The sequence below is a fragment of the Camellia sinensis genome, chromosome 4, assembly GCF_055761805.1.
Source record: "Camellia sinensis isolate YWXY chromosome 4, ASM5576180v1, whole genome shotgun sequence".
Lineage (NCBI taxonomy): Eukaryota > Viridiplantae > Streptophyta > Magnoliopsida > Ericales > Theaceae > Camellia > Camellia sinensis.
The window spans coordinates 182,867,875-182,888,600 of NC_138964.1; the positions used below are offsets into that span (position 1 = coordinate 182,867,875).

General features: G+C 36.9%; 1 protein-coding gene across 1 annotated transcript; it reads left to right on the forward strand.

Moving 5' to 3' along the window:
* Positions 1 to 207: 207 nt before the first annotated feature.
* On the forward strand, positions 208 to 19,667 carry LOC114309401 (vacuolar protein sorting-associated protein 35A). The gene is made up of 22 exons (XM_028255124.2): positions 208 to 476; positions 543 to 639; positions 759 to 882; positions 1,558 to 1,743; positions 2,347 to 2,434; positions 3,060 to 3,116; positions 3,222 to 3,311; positions 3,427 to 3,549; positions 5,308 to 5,382; positions 5,455 to 5,514; positions 6,025 to 6,141; positions 6,852 to 7,091; positions 7,166 to 7,231; positions 7,434 to 7,523; positions 8,264 to 8,353; positions 15,383 to 15,472; positions 16,002 to 16,070; positions 16,168 to 16,248; positions 16,343 to 16,450; positions 16,538 to 16,641; positions 18,955 to 19,068; positions 19,183 to 19,667. The coding sequence occupies exons 1-22, from the start codon at positions 384 to 386 to the stop codon at positions 19,391 to 19,393; spliced, it is 2,373 nt and encodes a 790-aa protein (XP_028110925.2). The 5' UTR covers positions 208 to 383; the 3' UTR covers positions 19,394 to 19,667.
* Positions 19,668 to 20,726: the final 1,059 nt, after the last annotated feature.

Genomic DNA, 20,726 nt, shown 5'->3' on the forward strand with positions numbered 1-20,726 from the left:
TTTGTCATCTACTATATAATCCATCTTTTTATCTTTTTTCCATCACATCACTTCTCTATTTTTTTACACATCTTTTCGTAAAAAGACAAAAAATACATTTTTTTAATACACCTCAAACCAACCCTTAATTTAAGCTAAAAATTAATCACAACGAGCAATCGCTTTTTTTTGATTTAATTTAAGCTAAAAATTAATCACATAAGAATCACTTAATTTAAGTTAAAGAAATAAGCTGTATTTAAGCTCTAACAATCACCCCCGTCGTTCCAAATAGCGAGACACTGCAAACTAAGAAGAAGTCAAAATACAAGCTCGACTCGAACTTCCCACAAACACAACACAACAGACAGACACAGAGAGAGAGAGAGAGAGAGAGAGAGTGAATGATTTCCGACGGAATCGAAGACGAAGAGAAATGGCTGGCGGCAGCGATCGCCGGCCTTCAACAGAACGCCTTCTACATGCATCGCGCTCTGGTAACCCTTGAAATATGTGTAGCGAATGTCCATTCATGAACCCTAATTTTGATCGATTCGTTTCAGGACTCGAACAATCTCAGAGACGCCCTCAAGTACTCAGCTCAGATGCTCTCCGAGCTTCGCACTTCTCGCCTTTCCCCTCACAAATACTACGAGCTCTGTAACCATCTTTCTTTGATCCACAACTTTGATCTTATGTTTTGTGTTCAATGCCGATTTCGCAATCAAATGTATCGGTTTCTAATTGATTTTGTGTGTGTTCGATTCGATATTTGGTAGACATGCGAGCGTTTGATGAATTGAGAAAGCTCGAGATGTTTTTCAAGGAGGAGGCTCGTCGAGGTTGCTCGATTATTGATCTGTATGAGCTTGTGCAGCACGCCGGTAACATCTTGCCCAGACTGTAAGTGAGAATTGCATTTGTTTATTTATTTATTGCTGGCGTGTTGAATTGCTGATGTGTGTGTTTGTTGTCGTCAATTGTATTATGAATTACACATTTGAATGATATTATTGCCAAAATTATTTTATGTTTTAAAGAGTAAAGCGGTGTGGGACAACTGCATCTATGTAAGCTTTTCAAAAATTTCACTCTTGTTTTATTTTTTAGGAAAATGAAGAAAAGTAACTTTTTTTTCCGAGTTTGTTTGACATCAAAGTAGTGGAAGTTGCAAGAGAGATAGTTTTATTGTACAACTCATATTAGCATAGTAACTAATCTTTTAGTTTCTTGTAAAAAACACAAGAATAGTTTCTTGTAAAAAACACAAGAAAAGTTTAAATTTGTTCATAAAAGTGGTTACTTATGATTACAATTCCTAATTTCTCTCTTCCCTTGCAAAATTTTCATTCTAATCAAATGCATACGAGAAAATATATTTATTTTTCATTTATTTTCTTTCTATCACTTTCACTTGCCATCAATTGTTTCTTTCTAATCAAACAGACCCTTAGGCAGTGGCCCGTCCAAATTTTAGTTTACATCATATTTAGATATATTTCATCTTAAATTATTTTCTGCACCAAAACATCTGTGCTTTTTGTTTCTTAAGTATTTCTCTGCTTTGTTATTTCTCAGGTATCTACTTTGTACAGTGGGATCTGTGTACATCAAGTCTAAGGAAGCTCCTGCAAAGGATATTCTTAAAGATCTTGTGGAAATGTGCCGTGGTATACAACATCCTGTACGTGGGCTTTTCCTGAGGAGTTATCTTTCTCAAATCAGTAGGGATAAATTGCCAGATATTGGTTCGGAGTATGAAGGGTAAGGAAATCAATTGTTCATTTTTTCTGCTTTATAACAAAATTTAGGTCGAAGAATTTTTAAATGTTGGGTTTGAATGGATTAAAAAATCTTGTGGTTTGAGAACATGGAAATAGGCTTTCTCCTTCACCAGGGTGAGGTCATGTGCCAGGATGACCTTTGTCTGGATCACTGCTAAATTGTTGGGAATCAGATGTTTTCCAGCATAGTTGAAATGGATTGACAAGACATTTTAAACTTTACTGCTTTCGATCTGCAAAATTAAGAAACCGATTGTTGTATTATCGATTGTACTTGATGTCATTTTTGCATTCATATGGTGTTGACAATTGACACCAATTATGTACCTTATTGGCAAGGACTTAGGTGAGGAGAGAAAATGTGTCATATTGTGATTCAATTAAATCTCAGGATGGAAAGAAATGGGTAATCATATGCTCATGATGATTTAGTACCATGATTCTTTTCCTACCTTTTGTTATTCCTCATAATCGTATGTTTCTTTGGCTCATAATAAAAAATTGTGTTTTGTGTTCTTAATCTAGAAGAGTTTACTGGGTAGGAAGTGACCTGATATGTGAGAATTTTTCTTGACTTATGTAGGGATGCTGACACTGTCATGGATGCTGTAGAGTTTGTACTTCAAAACTTCACAGAAATGAACAAACTTTGGGTGCGGATGCAATATCAGGTTGGTTGAACTATTTGTAGGTCGTGTTACCTGCTTAGAACTGCATGAAGTTCGAAAAAAAAAAGAAGAAGAAAAAGACATGCATGGAACCTTTTGAAAAGAAGGAAGAATTGCTTAGACTAAGAAGCACGGACACTTCTAAAAAATTAATATCTCGTGTCGGACACTGACTTGACATGACACTCATCGAACACTTCGTAATACTTGGAAACACATGAAACACATTACAAGTATGAATAAAATAACTTGGAATCCAATGATAAAACTAAACCAATGTAAATTTACACCTATTCTTCTCCTTTAGACTTAAAAAATTATTTTCTTTGACTTAAATATTCGTAGATATATCATGTAATAATTATTTATCTTTATACGTGATGTATAATAAATATGTTTTGTGTCCTACATATTTAAAAAATTTGCGTGTCGGCCTGTCCGTGTCATGTCACGTGTTTGTGTTCGTGCTTAGACATGTATGTGGCCACGATGCTTGCATGTCATGAAGGTAAAAAATAAACCATGAAGGCATGATTTGTGGTCATGCAGGTGTTATAGTGGTTGTCAAACATTCATACTCTTTGCTGATCTTGAGTTGAGGCTTGCAATCGGGCTTTCTGGTCTGCAGGGACCTTCTCGAGAAAAGGAGAGACGGGAAAAAGAAAGGAGCGAGCTTCGTGATCTTGTAATATCAGTAACCTGAATTTGGTTAATGTTTCTTCAAATCAGCAATAGAAGTGTATTTATGCACTTACAGAAGTTATTTTTTTTAATCCCTTCATTTCGTTAGGTTGGGAAGAACTTGCATGTCCTCAGTCAGGTTGAAGGTGTTGACCTCGATATGTATAGAGATACTGTTCTTCCCAGAGTCTTGGAGCAGGTTCATTCTGTTTATGTCTCATTCATTTTGTCTTTTGGGTGAGAGGTGTAAAATATGTTGACTTTGACTTGTATTTATCTTCTGATGGAATTTGCATCTCATTTACTTTTGGCAGGTTGTCAATTGTAAAGATGACCTTGCTCAATACTATTTGATGGATTGTATAATTCAAGTCTTTCCTGATGAGTATCATTTGCAGACTCTTGAGACATTGTTGGGTGCTTGCCCACTGCTTCAGGTGGGTTTTGAATTTTCTTTTTTGCACTACTATAAATATAATGCTGCCATTACTAGATGTGTTCCTGTAGGATATATTTCTTTATTTTGAATTTTTTTAATTATTTAATTATTCAATTTTTATAATTTGCCCGCCATTCTTTGCTTTACAGTAGAGGATTGTCGTGTTTAGAACTTTTAAACATTCTTAGCATTTTTGAACGGTGATTTGATTGTCTAATGTGGCTACAGAATTTATGTACTTCACAAAGTGTCCATCTGATGCATTGTGTACATTTTTAAGCGATGAAGATACATATTTAAGATGGTTTTTTTCATGCTTACAAAAGTTTTTTACTAAAGTCAATATGCTGTCAATATATATAGTTTTTCAGTGTGGTTTGCTTTTGTCCTTCAAGCAGAATCTGTTATGGTGTATGGTTTCTTTACTAAGTATGGCTGCAAATGAACCAAGCCGTTGATAAATAGCTTGGGTTTGGCTCGTTTGCAGATCATTCAAACTCGTTTGGTAGTGCCAACGAGCTTGAGCTTGAAATTTGAGCTCAGTGATTAAACAAGCCCGAGCGCAATTGATGGCAAGCTCAGCTGATTAGCTATGCTACATGGATTATTCAAAATAAATTGAATTTCCCATTAAATCTACGCTTAGTAAGCATATCCATCAATTTAACATTGTCATTATAAGTATTTTATTTTGTTATATAATTGTATTTAACATTGTCATTATAAGTATTTTTTTGTTGCATAATTGCTTTAAAATGTGTAAAGTGTCTTTTTGACCCTCCAGGTTACATAAAACACCATTTTGTTCCATAAAATAAATAAAAAATATATAATAAAATGATATATATATATATTTTTTTATGCCTGAGTTTGCATATCATTCAAATATAAGTTTGATGGGCTCGACCCCTAGACCCGCACCCACACACATGAATTCGGATCCTCTAGAGTGATTTTTTGTAGAGTGGTCTTAGAGTGTTTTTTTGAATGGTTGAGATTTAATAGTGCAAAAGTTGAGGGTACAATAGTACTGATAATCAATTTAAAAAAAATCTCAGCCATTCAAAAAATCACTCTGTGAAAATCACTTTAGAGGATCTAGACTCCACACACATACCCATACCCGTCCGTGAGTTCATCTAACTTAGCTGATTACTATATGTATTAAATTAATAATATACAAAGAGTAAAGCCTCACCCTCAATTCTAGTTATTCATAGACAAAATAGCACATTTTTCTATTTGATATATATAAGTGAAAATGTATTATGTTGAGTAAATCTTAATTCTTGTTAGTCACCGCAAGATAGCACATCTTTCTATGATATATAAAAGTGATATATGTATAATATATCATGTTTGAGGAATCAAGAAAGTAAAGATACATGTGTGTGTATGCCAGAGAGAGAACCAAAAACATGGGTTCAGGAGGTTCTTCTATGTAGGATCGCCTATTCAGCTTAGTGTACTGTATGACTTTGCGTTGGCCAAACAAGGGTTGGATAAGATAAAAATGCTCAAACTCGTCCAAGACCAATGTATAACATTCAAACATTAGCTAAAAAGGTTTATTGATCCCGAAAAAAAAAAATTAGCTAAAAAGGTCTCCTATGATGGGTTTTCAATTTCATTGGTGAAGATTTGGTTGTTTTCAGAATTTAAACTACAAATAGTCTCAGAATTGTGTTAGTGTGTGTAAATGGAGTGTAGGTGCACTGAATCTTTGTTCTTTCCTCTTACCTTTTGTATGCCTCAGCCCTCTGTTGATATCAAGACGGTGCTTTCACGATTAATGGAAAGGCTTTCAAATTATGCTGCGTCAAGTGCAGAAGTGAGTATTCATGTGCTATTTTCCTCGCCTAAGATTCCATAATATGGCATTGATGATGATTTTATGCTGCAGGTTTTACCTGAATTCTTGCAAGTAGAGGCTTTTGCAAAACTGAACAATGCCATAGGGAAGGTAAATCTCATGTTGCCACCTTAGAAGAATCCAAGGATAAGATCTTGGCTATTAAGATATTGAAGTTGCATCCAATGGAACTTCTGTTTTTCAGTTGTGATGTATACCTTCAAATAGAGAATGATTGAATTTCTCCTCCCTCCCTCCCTCCCTCTCTCTCTCTGCATTCTTGTGCACACATATTCCTCTCCTTTTTGTCTAACCAGGCAGTGGAGAGAAAAAAGCTACTTGATTTGGCTGTTAGTCTTTGTAAAGGTGGACTGGAAAACTGGACACCACTTCTGTTGGTGAAAATGATTACATCAAATCATCCTTGCCTTTGTGCTGGTGTTCATGTTTCTTGGAATTGTTTACTTTCCAAGCACTTTCGTAGAGCTTGTTGTCCCCTTTCATAGGAGTATTGTAACATTTACTTTGTATGTACTTTAATTTCTGCACTTTTTTATCTTGGAGATTAGGAGATCTGGAGCTCTCTCTTCAAGCAAATTCAATGCCTTTATGTTGATGCAGGTGATTGAAGCACAGGTTGACATGCCTATTGCTGGAGCTGTGACTTTATATTCATCTCTTCTTACATTTACTCTTCATGTTCACCCTGATCGGCTTGATTATGTGGATCAAATATTGGTAAGTTTCTTTCTCAACTGAACTCGACCAAGCTTGAAAATGATCTAGAAGGACAGATTTATGATTAATATCTCTTAGCTACAAATCTTTCTAGTTTATAAAGTATGACAAATCTGAGTATGACAATGTGCTGGTGCAGTATATAGAATTTTATAGTGTTAGGCATGAAAATAACGGAATTTTGGCTGCCAATTTATATTGATATATTAGAAAACAGCATTATAATAATGGCCATGAATCTCTAATGTATTGCCGAATTAAGCTTACTTTTTGAAAAATTTACGCATGTTTAATACATTGGTTACTTTTCTATCTCTCTATTATATGTTATATTTCAGTCATTATTCTTTTACATATGGCAAGAGAGTTTTGGTAAATGAAACATGAACCTCACTACTGCATTACTTCTAGGCATGAGTCTTGACTTGACTCGATACAAAGTTGCTGTGGAAGTTGTGCTTTTCATGTTTTAAAACTGTGCTTAGGTTTATAGTAAAATTTGGCAGCTTATGTTTTGCCATTAACAAAGTGGCCCTAAACAAAAAAAGTATCGTTTTCTGAGAAGGTTATGATTGAATTTGGCCTAGATGGGTTCCATCGGTTTGTTTTATGTGACTGACTATGGAACATGTTGTATGAGTCGTACCTATCCTGTTTGAATGTTTTACGATAGAGTAGGCAGTGATTAAATTTGTTTTCATCTTCTTCAGGGAGCATGTGTTAAGAAACTTTCTGGGAAAGGAAAGCTGGATGATAGCAAAGCAACAAAACAGATTGTTGCACTTCTAAGTGCTCCCTTGGAGAAATATAATGATATTGAGACTGTCCTGAAGCTTTCTAACTATCCCTGTGCCATGGAGCACCTTGACAATGGAACAAACAAAGTCATGGCTGGTGTTATCATTGAAAGTATCATGAAAAACCGGACACGTATTTCTACCGCTGACAAGGTATGTTTTATTCACAATTTATTCTGTTCTCTGAAATGTGCTTCTTATTAATGTATAATGCTTGGTCTTTATAGGTCGAGGCATTGTTTGAATTAATTAAAGGCCTTATCAAAGATTTGGATGTGGATCTTCATGATGAGGTGATCTGAATTTCTGCTACGTATGCTTAATATTAACTCTTGTTGGTTACAATTTTATGGCAATACTTGGCATGTTTCTTCTACTTTTAGTCACTTCATTTTTATTATTTATTTATTTTATTTTATTTTACAATGGTTTCTGAAAATGAGCCTATTTATTGATAATTTTTCTCCTTTAAAAGTGCACTTCGTTCATTTTCAGGTTGACGAGGAGGATTTCAAGGAGGAGCAGAATTCTGTTGCGCGTCTTATTCAGATGCTGTATAATGATGATCCAGAAGAGATGTTAAAGGTTATAATAATTGTTTAAAAGGTTTTTGTGCATGGTGGCTGTTCATATAAATGGTTGGATTCCAATTTATGTTGGACAATAATATTACACGTTTTTGCTATTTACCCAACACCACCACCCCCCCCCCCCCCCCCCCCCCCCCCAAAAAAAAAAAAAAAAAAAAAAAAAGAAAAAGGAAAAGGAAAAAACTCCATATCTTTGTTTGATGTGTTTCCTTCTCTCCCATGAAAGTTACTTCAATTATGCACATGCACATATATTTGCCTTACATTCTGTGATGTATGATTTTGCTGTGGAGAATCATTGGTCATGTTCCATGGAAGGCAATCATTTCTTGAACTTAAGCATGGATATTGTTTATTATTCAAACTTGAATGAAAGTAGGGAGTTGAATGGCTTATTATGCTAGACATGACTGCGGTTATTCTTCCTTTACCTAGTACTTTTATTCAACAAGTGTTTTGGGGCTAGAGGGATTAGTGAAGAGCTGCTGTGAGCATGGTTGTTTTATTCGCCAGATCTCTCTCTCTCTCTCTCTCTCTCTCTTCTCTGACATTAGAATTTTTCTATGCTTATTTTTTTTGTCAAATGTGGGTAGTAACAATGCACACAAGATCTTAGTTTCTGTTTGTGACAGTTTACTTCCTTACTCTACCTATGAATTTGTTTATGATCCCAGAACCATTTGTTTCTTTGTCTTTTTTAATGATGTTGACCGTAACCTATTTGTTGCATGTCAGATCGTATGTACTGTGAGGAAGCATATCCTGGCTGGAGGACCTAAACGGCTTCCCTTTACTGTTCCCCCCCTTATTTTCAATGCTCTTAAGGTTTGATTCTACCATTCAGCTTTGTGATGTTTTGCCATATCCTAAGAAGTTCTAAATTCTAGTGGCCAGTTTATTTCAGGATATGTATGGGGACATTCTAGGATGTTGAAATCATGATGGAGCATGTAAAGTCACTAACAATTGTACTAATCTTCTTTTTGTAGCAAGGGGAAACTATCAATCAGATTAAAAAAGGCTAACAGTATGATGGATGACGGCATATGATGCTAGAATAGCTTTGTATCAGAGGATGCAAATGCACACGTGTCATACTTTTCTGTTTGTATTGGATAGCACAGATTCGTGACATATATACTGAAAATATTTTGGACCTTTAAGTTAATATTAAGCTCAATTAGCTACAGGTATCCAACTATGATGGCTGAGATATAAAATTTTTCCATTTTAATCGTCCTTAGGCTGCAACCTACATATGATTGATGAATGAGTCTTTAAAAAAATATATGATTCATGAATGTGACTACAGTTGGATGAAATATTTCTAAATTTGAAATATAGTGGGTTAGTTGTTGAAATATTCAACAGAAATGATTTCACTAATGCAAAACTAGGGCTATGTTTAGTAGAGTTTTTGAAATTTAATTCTGTCCTTCAGTTTGAGTGTATTGTTTGGTTATAGGTTTAAAAAATTAATTCTACACCCACTTTTCAAAACATTCATTTTTCAATATTATATGTCACATCACTCAATTCAAACTCTTTTTAAAACTCATAACGAAACAAATTTTTTACACTCAAATCATAATTCCAAAACTCACAAACTCAAAATACAACTCTATTCGCAAACCATAATTCTAAAATTCTACCAAACACAACCTAAATCTTTAGCAAGAGGCAACAATTGATATGTTTATCTTATTCTTGGTATCTGGCAGATTAGGTTTGATAAATTATGCTTGAGTTCTAACCCAAAATGGTTTATCTTTTGGGAAAAAGGTGGACAAAATCAACTTTAAAAAGATTTATGGAATTCTTAGATTATGAATCATACATCCACAAATTACAATTTGCAACTTAGGAAGCACAAACACAGACACAGACACGGACAAGGGCACGAGACACCGGACACTAGACACGGTGATTCAAAAAAAAAAACATGACCTGGCATGATACAAAATATATATATATATATATATTTGTATATTCTATCCATAAATAATCCAAATTAATGAAAACTAAAACTAATTTAACAAAGAAAGCAAACTAAATTTAAACAACTTAGAGACTAGACTAGACTAGATTTGTGTTGCGTTAGGGTCTAGGATGGTTAGATCTATGTTGTGTTGTCGATGGTTTGATATGAATTCTATATATTTTTAAAACAAATTCAATCCTCATGTTTCCAAACATTAATAATATGACTCCCATAATTGACTTCGAAAAATTAAATAACACCTGGCCATGTACCATGTGTCTGACACGACCACAACACCTATTTTGAAGTGTCAGTATTTCATAGATTGCAAGTGACATCTTTATATGTTGAATGTGTAAATGATGATGAGAAGAAGAAGTTTCAGAAGTAATGAGAGAGAAAGCTGCTGTTTATTCTTTTATTCAAAAGCATAGGGTTTCCCCCTTACACATAACTATTTATACTAATAAGAAGAATACATAAAGACCAAACTACTCCTAACACTTAATACGCCCTCTCAAGTTGGTGTAAAGATGTTTCTCGTGCCCAACTTGCAACAAATAGGGTGAAAGACTTTGCTATTAAGACCACCCTTAGTAAAAACATCTGCCAGTTGATCTTCAGATTTAAACAAAAGGCATACATATCACACCCTTATTCAACTTCTCCTTGATGAAATGTCTGTCAATCTCAATATGCTTAGTCCGGCTATGTTGAACAGGATTGTGTGCAATACTAATAGCAGTCTCGTTGTTACAATACAAGGTCATGGGATCACTCCAATCGAGCCCTATATCACTTAATAAAGATTGAAGCCACATTAGTTCACATGTTCCATGTGCCATAGCCTTGTATTTAGTTTCAGCACTAGATCTGGAAACTACCGCCTGTTTCTTATTACGCCATGTGACTAGATTTCCCCCTACAAAAGCACAGTAGCCGGAGGTAGAGCGTTTGTCATCTATAGAGCCTGCCCAATCTGCATTTGTGAATGTTTCTAACCTCAAGTGACCATGATTAGAGAACAAAATTCCTTTTCCAGGGACAGATTTAAGGTATCTCAAAATGCGATAGACTGCATCCAAATGAGTTGTACAAGAATCATGTATAAATTGACTCACTATTCCAACTACATAAGCAATATCTGGACGAGTATGAGAAAGATATATCAATCTTCCCACAAGTCTTTGGTACCTTTTCTTTTTCACAAGCTCACCAACCCCACTACAAAGACGATGATTAGTCTCAATCGGTGAATCAGTTGGTCTGCAACCCAACTTGCCCGTTTCCTTAAGAAGATCTAGAATGTATTTCCTTTGAGAATTAAAGATACCTTTATCAGATCTAGCAACTTCAATCCCAAGAAAGTATCTTAATGGACCAAGATCTTTTATCTCAAACTCCTTGGCTAACTGCATCTTAAGATGAGTCACCTCCTCTTCATCATTATCTGTCACAACTATGTCATCCACATATATAATAAGCACTGTTACCTTATGTATATTGCGTTTGACAAGCAAGGTGTGATCTGCATTGCTTTGCTGATACCCAACTCCCAGCATGGCCTTTAGGAATCTACCAAATCAGGTTCTAGGAGATTGTTTCAAATTGTACAAAGCCTTCTTCAATCTACAAACCTTTCCAACTGTAGACTGAGATGAGAATCCTGGAGGTACATCCATATATACCTCCTCCTCCAAATCCCCATGAAGAAAAACATTCTTCACATCTAGTTGCTGTAGAGGCCATCTTAAATTAGCAGCACACGATAGAATAGCTCGAATGAAATTCATCTTTGTTACCGGGACAAATGTTTCTTGATAATCTATTTCATATGTCTGGGTAAATCCCTTGGCCACTAGTCTCGCTTTGTACCGTTCAATCGTCTCACCTGCATTGTGCTTAATGGTGACCACCCACTTACATCTGACTGGTTTTTTTCCATTAGGAAGAGACACCAACTCCCATGTGTTATTTTTACTCAAAGCTTGCATCTCTTCTGCCATAGCTACCTTCCACTTGGGATCATTGATGGCTTCTTTCCAACCTTGCAGAATACGCACAGAAGAAAGAGTCGAAATAAAAGCACGATAGGGAGAAGACAACGAATCATATGACACGAATTTAGAAATGGGGTGTTGAGCATAGGCTCTAACCCCCTTTCTAAGAGCAATCGGAAGACTCAAATCATTAGTAACAGGACTATCAACAACAGGTGAAGAAATGGGTTAAGGATCATTACCTAGAGAGTCAGTGGAAACTGGGTGTGGAACTAGCATAGGAGATGATGATTGACTTGGTGGCACAAGAGAAACCTGCTCTTTCTGACGCCGTGAATAAGTCTTAAGATCAGCTTTATCTAAACGACCACCGACATCAAACTCCTCATCAATAGAACTGCTAGGCTCCCCCTCACCACAAATAACAACCCGCTAATTAGGAAAGAAAAAAGACAACTCATGCTGATATGATGCTGGCTCATCCGCAATCTCAGTGATACCACTCTCCCTCGGAGGAGATGGCGGAGGACTAGGAAAGAAGGACTCAAATTCACGGAAGGTGACATCCATACTAACATATAGCTTATGAGTGTGAGGGTTATAGCATTTGTAGCCCTTTTGAGTAGCAGAATAACCAAGAAAGACACACCGGACAGCCTTAGGATCAACCTTTCCATGAGTACGAGGTTGAAGATGAACAAAACAGACATTACTAAAAACTCGAAGTGGAAGGGAAGAAGTAGGATAAGTCACAGGAAGAAGCTCGAGAGGAATTTGGAAGTGGAGGACACTAGAGAGCATCCGGTTAATAAGGTAAGTTGTGGTAAGAACAACATCCCTTCAAAAAGACTTAGGAACGTTTATGGTAAACAAAAGAGAGCGAGCAACCTCAAGGAAATGGCTATTATTGTGTTCAGCAACTCCATTCTGTTCAGGAGTGCCAACACAACTAGTCTGATAAAGAATGTCATGCTCCTCGAGATATGCCCTGAAAGTTCTATTAACATATTCAGTCCCATTATCACTCCTAAGAATTTTGATAGTAGCATTGAAGAGATTGGATACCATTTTATGAAAACTTTTGAAGCACGAGAAGATTTCATTTTTAGTACAAAGTAAATAAATCCAAGTCATACGAGAATAACAATCAATAAATGTGACAAACCACCGATAACCAGAGGTAGAAACCACATGGGAAGGACCCCACACATTGGTATTTATAAACATAAAGGGAAAAGTACTTTTATTAATTGAAGGATAACAAGTACATTTATGCTTAGCAAGTTCACAAGCGTCACAAACAAAGTTATTCTTAGGACAATTTCGAACTAATAAAGGAAAAAGTTACTCTAAAATACTAAAGGAATGATGCCCCAAACGGCGATGCCACTGATGAAGAAGACGAAGAGAGGAGCTAGAAGTGCATTGAAGAGCCTAAGAGGACAAAGGTGAAGCAGGAATGGCATCCAGAAAGTACAGTCCACTTTGTGCTCTACCACTGCCAATCATTTTCCCTGCAGCCAGTTCTTGAAAGACACAATGAGTCGAAAAAAAAGTTACAGAGCAATTGAAAGCAGTAGTAAGGCTACTAACAGAAAGAAAGTAAGTTGAAAAATTAGGAACTTGAAGAACATATGAAAAGAGGTGCAATGAACAGAGCCCTTGCCAGAGATAGAAGATAAAGTGCCACCATCCACTCTAACCTTATCTCGCCCAGAACTAGGTGAATAAAAACGAAAAAACCTAGAAGTACCCCGTTATGTGATCGGTAGCACCAGAATCAATGCTCCAAGGAGACGATGAAGAGGTACTAAGTGCACTAGCAGAAATACTTGTGTGGGCAAAGTTGGAAGAGGCAGAAGAGGAAGGAGCTAAGGTAGATGAAGAATCAAGGCGAGCCATCAAACGTCTGAGAGTGTGAAGCTCATCCTGGGAAATAGAACCAGCATCATCCGATGAATTGGTAGTAGTCTCAGAAACATGTGCTTGAGGGTGAACACCACAACCACGGCCACGGCCACGGCCTCGAGTAGGCTGGCTATGCAACTTCCAACAATGTTCTTTATCATGTCGATCTTTCCCACAATAATCACACTTCAACTGGTCCCGATCAACCAATGGACCCTTACCACCACCTTGAGGTTGACAAAGCGGAATATCACGTGACTTGGGGCCGACAACCATCGCTGACCGATCCTGAATAGGGGCATGCACCATAGCACTACGACGACTCTCCTCCTGATGAACCAGTGCATAAGCCTCACGCAATGTAGGAAACGGAGAGCGACCAAACACCTGAACCCGTATCTGATCATACTCCAAATTCAAGCAGGCAAGAAAGTCATACATCCGCTCCTTCTCCACAGCCTGTTGGAACATAGTGGCATCTGTGGAACAAACTGGCTGGAAACTCTGGTAGTAATCGAGCTTTTGCCATAAACCACTCAACTCAGCATAGTAGACTGCCAGAGAGCGATCCTTCTGATCCAAGCCCCTAATCTTCTTTCGCAATTCATAGGCCTGTGCATCATTACCCTGTTGAGAATACATCTGAGATGCAGCTATCCAGATCTTGTGAGCAGTATCCATCAAGAGAAAAGTCCGACTAATGGTAGGCTCCATAGAATTGATGAGCCAGGTCATAACTAAAGCATTTTTAGAAATCCATTGAGCAGATAAAGCACTATCCGCAATAGGTTGCTGGGTATTACCAGTAATATAGCTAGTCAACCGCGGGCGGCAATGGCAAGACTGCAGGAGCGGGACCAAATCAAGTAATTGGTACCATTAAGCTTGACTGGACTAATTTGGAGAGATGGATTATTACCAAGAGTCGTACCACGACTCAGTCCACTCTCCTCCTTGCCCTTACCCTCGTTGGTAGCCATGAGATGAGAGAAAAAGGGTGCAGAACCACAAGCAGGAAATCAAACAAAGCCATAAAACACTGAACTAGCATAGCAACTCACCTTCGAAGGCTAAAACAGGGCAAGATTATCTCAGAACACAGCAAATAGATCACCTATAGGGCCAAAAACTGAAGCAAACCATCCAAACGCAAAAAAAAGCCATAGTAGGGCCAAAATACCTCCAACCGGGGACAACAAACCCCTTAAGAGGTCCAGTCGGCTCCCACAGGAGTGAGGGAAAGGGAGAAAACCAAGCAAAAGAGGTCCAAACAGGAGCTTTAAAAAAATCATCCAATTTTGACGAAAAATCAAAAAAACTGGAAAAAGTAATCAATAATTACCAAAACATCAAAACGAGATTACAGGAAGAAAACCCATTAAATTTCGAGCATACTGCTATTTTTTTTTTTTTTTTTTTTTTGGGGCTTGCTGTATACGTACATACCTATCTACAAGAATAAGGAGATGAATGAGAGGAACAATCTTCAAGGAGAAAGATATTGCTCTGATATCATGTTGAATGTGTAGATGATGATGAGAAGAAGAAGAAGTTTCAGAAGTAACGAGAGAGAAAGCTGTTGTTTATTCTTTTATTCAAAAGCATAGGGTTTCCCCCTTACACAACTATTTATACTAATAAGAATAATACATAAAGACCAAACTACCGCTAACACTTAACATTATATCTTGACAATATGCTTAAAATTGCCAATAAGGCAAAAATATAAATGCAAGTACGGAATTTTTCTTCTTTTGGATGAAAGAACAATCAACATTGTTTCTACTTGAGAAAGCTAATTGTTTCTTTTCTAGTTTTCCGGTAATCCCGGGAGAGTTATACAAACTGACAAACACTATCAAGCTATAAACTAATGAATAGTGGCACCATGCATTGTTTATGTATTTTATAAGATGACTGTCATTCTGTAAACAATTCTGACTCTATGTTTTCTGCCATGTACAGTTGGTTAGACGACTGCAAGGCCAGGAAGAAAATGCTGCTGGAAAAGAGGGAGTGGCTACACCAAAGAAAATTTTTCAGCTTTTGAATCAGGTAACTTCTTTTTCAATGGGGCTTGTATCCGCATTTGTCATGTAAGAGGTATTGCTTATACACTTGAGATTGACTGTTATCATAATCTTCAAGAATGTTGATTCTTTTTTCTTCACACAATTCTATTCAAAATTTTACTTGGTTTGCTTTTCAACAATGAACTCTTTAATGCTTTCCTGTCACATTTGCCTACTTGGATGTCTTTAGCTTGATTGTGGTATCACTCCGTATTTTCTTTGGGTGTTTACTGTTTAGCATGCCGTTGAGCTTGGGATTAAGTGGTGTTCCAGAGTATATGGAGTGTGGACTTAAAATATAGACCATGTTTGCCAAAATTTTCTTATAGCTCATTGTTTTTCATTTCTTTTCTCCTGTCTTCTCTTTTACGACTCCTATGTCTTGATCATTCTTTTGCATGGAACATCAATCCCAATGTCTTACCTATCTGTTGGTTTCTTCTGCATTTTGTGTCTGGTATTTACTTATCCATCTTCGTATATTTGTCAAATTAGTTTGTTTTCTGTTTCAGACAATTGAAGCTTTGGCAATTGTTCCAGTACCTGAACTGTCATTAAGGTTATACTTGGAATGTGCTGAGGTACTAGAAAATCTTGACTCCGGAACAATTTTGAGGACTGAATGGCAATATCAAGTTCTTGCTTACCTGCATTTGACTTTGTTTTCTTGAATCTCAGGCTGCAAATGACTCTGATCTAGAGCCTGTTGCATATGAATTTTTCACCCAAGCATATATATTATATGAAGAAGAAATTTCGGTAACTTTTTTTTTTTTTTGCCTTTATATTTTCTTTTTAAGATACATAGAATTAATTATTCTTCCCACTTGCCTGGCTATGACTGTTGTGATAGGATTCCAGAGTACAGGTGACTGCAATACATCTGATAATAGGGACACTTCAGAGGATGCATGTCTTTGGTGTTGAGAATAGGGATACTTTAACCCACAAGGCAACAGGGGTAATACTAGTATATAGTACATTATATGTATCACATTTGAGCCTTGTTTAGTCAAATATCTGATTTGAAGCTTTCCCTTTTGAGCAGTATTCAGCAAAGCTGTTGAAGAAGCCTGATCAGTGCAGAGCTGTTTATGCGTGTTCACATCTCTTTTGGGTTGATGATAACGATAACATCAAGGATGGGGAGAGGTACTTGACCACACATTTTTGCATTCATTATAAGTGTACCTGCATATGTTCATAGCTATGTGCTAAGAAACTTGGACACTTCAAAGGATGTGCATGTCCATGTCCTACATATGTCAAACACCAACACTCATCACACACTTACCACCATATGTTGGACACACATCCAAACATGTCATTATTTTTTTAAATTTTTTAGGCCCAGACATGTTTCAGGCACTTAGGAGACACATGAAACACGTTATAAGTTTGAAAAAAATAACTGTGTGGATACAATGATAATAGAAAACCAATGTGAATTTATATCTTTTTTTGATAAGTAGAAGTAAATTTTATTAGAAGAAAAGCATCGAGATGATGCTAAGGAATACACCCACCACCAAACACCTATTCCTAAACAGATAAAGAATCTATAACATGCACTAAAGAAAATAAAATCTGGAACCGATCTCCTTAAAACCTAACTACACAAAACCACTAAGAATTTATTCTTCAAAAGAGGCACAAGAACCTCCACCCCTTGAAAAATTCACCGGTTATACTCCAACCAAATCAGCCACATTAGGCACGAAGGTGCAAGATCCCTAGCCTTCTGACAGCTTTTCCCAATCTTAACCCCTCTCTAGCTGCGAAGAACATCCTCCGCAAGCCCCTGCTGCATCCAGACCATACCAAACACTGAAAAAATAAACCCCCAAAGCTGATACACCACAGGGCAATGAAGTAATAGATGGGAAGTAGATTCCATTTCCCACAACAAATATGGCACCAATTCACCAAAATTTGCCTACACTGAATGAGATTATCCATTGTCAAAATCCTGTCTAGCTCCACTGTCCACACAAAGAACGCCACCATGGATGGAACTTCAGCGATCCACACTTTGCCACAGGAAAGAAATATGCCCTCCATCCACCATAGCTCTATAAAAAAACGAAACTGAAAAAATCCCTTTAGCACCCTTACACTGCCACACCATCCAATCCTCCTCCCCTGCCACACGAACACTATACAAAAGAGCCAACAGATCCACTAATTGTCCAACCTCCCAGCCAAGAACTGCCGCCAAATTCGCACATCCCAAACCAATTTCCCATCATCCCTCACCAAATAAGCTGGCACTACAACATCCCTATCCACTACAATTTGAAAAATCAACAGGAACAAAGATGCCAAAGTTTGATCACCACACCACACTACACCACCTATCCGTCTAGAACCACACCAGCTTCCCCCTCCTCATTTGAACGCTAACTCACCTCATAAACTCCCCCTTTCCAAACAGGATACCTTTCCATAACTTAACTGCCACCACCCAACTCCAAAACTGTTCCTTCTCCCCTGCAAACCACCAGAGCCACTTCCCTAATAAAACCCTATTAAATATCACCAACTTCCTCAAACTCAACCAACCTACTACACACCCTACCCCAATCCACCAATTGGAACTCAAACTCATCCTCCCATCAACCCCAAAGGAAATTTCGCTAGAGATTCTCCAACTGGCGAGCAACCGATGCCGGAATCACATGCACATACTTAAAATAAGTAGGAATGCTTGCCAATGTACTCTTAATCAAAGTCAACTTCCCCTCTTTAGATAAATACTGTCGCTTCCATCCTGCCAAATGTCGCTAAACCCTCTCCATCACCCTGTCCCATACCGTCGTTGCCTTAAAACTTAAAAGTAGACCTCAAAGGCAAACCTAAATAGGACAACAGCGAAGTAGAAACCTTATAGCCAAGAATAGCAGCTAGCCTAGGTGTGTTCAGCTCCACCCCCATTATGAACAATTCAGACTTTGCCAAATTCACTCGTAAACTCGAAACCACCTCAAAACACAAAAGAACACAGTGTAAGCACCCTAATTGGGCCTATTTACCTATTAATCATGCCTCCTTCAAGCTTTAGGAATTAGTACTATGTTGCATTTTTTTTTTGTTTTGTATATTTTTCAATGAAATATTCATATATATGATATATAATAAATGTACAAAACTATATGTTTGGTGTGTGTCCCTCATGTGTCGTGTTTTACATCTTTTAAAAGTTGACATGGTGTGTCCGAGTCGTATCCGTGACTGTCCAGGTCTGAGTGTCCTAGGCTATCTGTGCATGTCATGTGGGTGACGTTCATGCAAGCAATTAATTGTGGCTAGAGCTCACTATGTCTATGACAAGTTTAAGTTTTGTTGGTTGAATCTGAATCATTTTCTGGATTTCTAAGAGATTTTCTGTGCCTATGGAGAAAAGATGGAAGTTTTTTTTGATGCTTGCCTTTTTCATTAGTCTGGTATTTTTTCACTTTGATCCAGGGTATTACTTTGCTTAAAGCGTGCTTTGAGAATTGCTAATGCTGCTCAACAAATGGCCACCGCAGCAAGAGGTAGCAGCAAATTGGTTGTGCTCTTCATTGAAATACTGAACAAGTAAATAGTTCAATTCTCTTCATCTTTCCACTTCTTTAATGTCCGTAGCTTCCCATATTTTCTCAAATTTATCACGAGATTTTTTATTTTTTCTATTTTTTGGGGTAATCTCAGGTATCTCTATTTCTTCGAAAAGGGGAACTCAGAGATCACTGTTGCTGCAATCCAGGGCTTGATTGAATTGATTACAACTGAAATGCAAAGTGACAATATGACATCAGATCCAGCTGCAGATGCTTTCCTCGCCAGCACACTGCGGTACATCCAGTTCCAGAAGCAGAAAGGTGGTGCGATGGGTGAGAAGTACGAGCCCATTAAGGCGTGATTATCTTGATGCAACAGCAGCATACTTCACTTCTATTTTTATTTTATTTTATTTTTTGTGGTGGGTTTGGAGTACAAAAAATAAACAATTTTCAGCTTTGGACATTGTACACACTAAGAGAATCAGGCAGTTGTATTTGTGCTTAGTTTGATGCAATGTTAGCTTTTGGTGAGCGTTTATTTTTGATGAAAATTCTGTATGTTACCAAACTTCCGTTCACATCGAGTACTGCACTGAAAATCAAAGATCTGAAAATTCATTTTTGATTCAAAAAGAAGTTTACTCCAGAATGTCTCCTCCATACTTAGATTACGTTCACGGATAAGAATACTTTGCATTTTTTTCTGACATTGAGTTGGTTGGCTGAAATATCATATAACAGACTAAAATTGGATATCGTTTAATGTCACTAATGCATGGATTGATACAAGACATGAAAAGGACTCATTAAACTAGTTACTAGCTTTTACTGTTATGTGGGGGTCTAGATGAATCCGCAGTTGAAATTGATTAGACTAAAAATGTGAATTAGAGAATTTTTTTTGTGATTTCACATTGGATCAAGAGGCTTTGGCTTTGTGATATAAGCCTTTTGGGCACTATCTTGCAGCCCTGATTATCAAGGGTGCCTTCTTCCCAAGTAATTCGTATTATTTGGTATTTCACAAAAAAGAAATAGTTTGTTCAAACCCACATCTAATTAAATTGTTAGCCCTTTGTAAAGGCAGCATATGATTTTAAGTATTAAAGAGCAAAAAAATTGCTAATATTATGTCATTCATGGGACTTCCCTATGATCTTGAAAACAAAAATTACTGCAGTTCCCATACTAATTTTGTTTGGCATTTGTTCAAAGCAAAAGAGAAACAAAACGAAGCCCCAAAGAAAATTCAGTGAAAACCAGAGGAATCCAGACATGTTACAATTAAACAGGCATTTAGATTTTGAATGAGCAGTACAATTTGACCTTTTATTGACAAATACAATATGGTTAGGTTAACAGAAATGGGACAAAAGATACGAAATACTAGCAAGAGAGGTAGCAGTCTGAAAACATCAGCCAAAAAAAACTCCAAAGGACTTAAGCAAGAAGCATCATACCAGTTTTGACGCCTAAAACTTCACCAATTCACAAATAAGAATAAAAACCATTTCAAGTGGTACAGTCATAAAAACTACAGAAAGAAATTATGGAGTAGCTGCAACAAACAATGCAACTGCAGCTTAGGGGATTTTTGTTTTTAATTTTTTGATTTTTTGACATATGCAGCTAAATTGATCAACATCAATAAACAATTTTTTGACTAGCACAAACAACATTTCCAAATCTTTA

Coding starts and splice junctions, on each gene's coding strand:
- LOC114309401 (XM_028255124.2), top strand. CDS start 384: ATGATTTCCGACGGAATCGAAGACGAAGAGAAATGGCTGGCGGCAGCG. Junction 640..758: donor TCACAAATACTACGAGCTCT/GTAACCATCTTT, acceptor GATATTTGGTAG/ACATGCGAGCGTTTGATGAA. Junction 15,473..16,001: donor TTTTTCAGCTTTTGAATCAG/GTAACTTCTTTT, acceptor TTTCTGTTTCAG/ACAATTGAAGCTTTGGCAAT.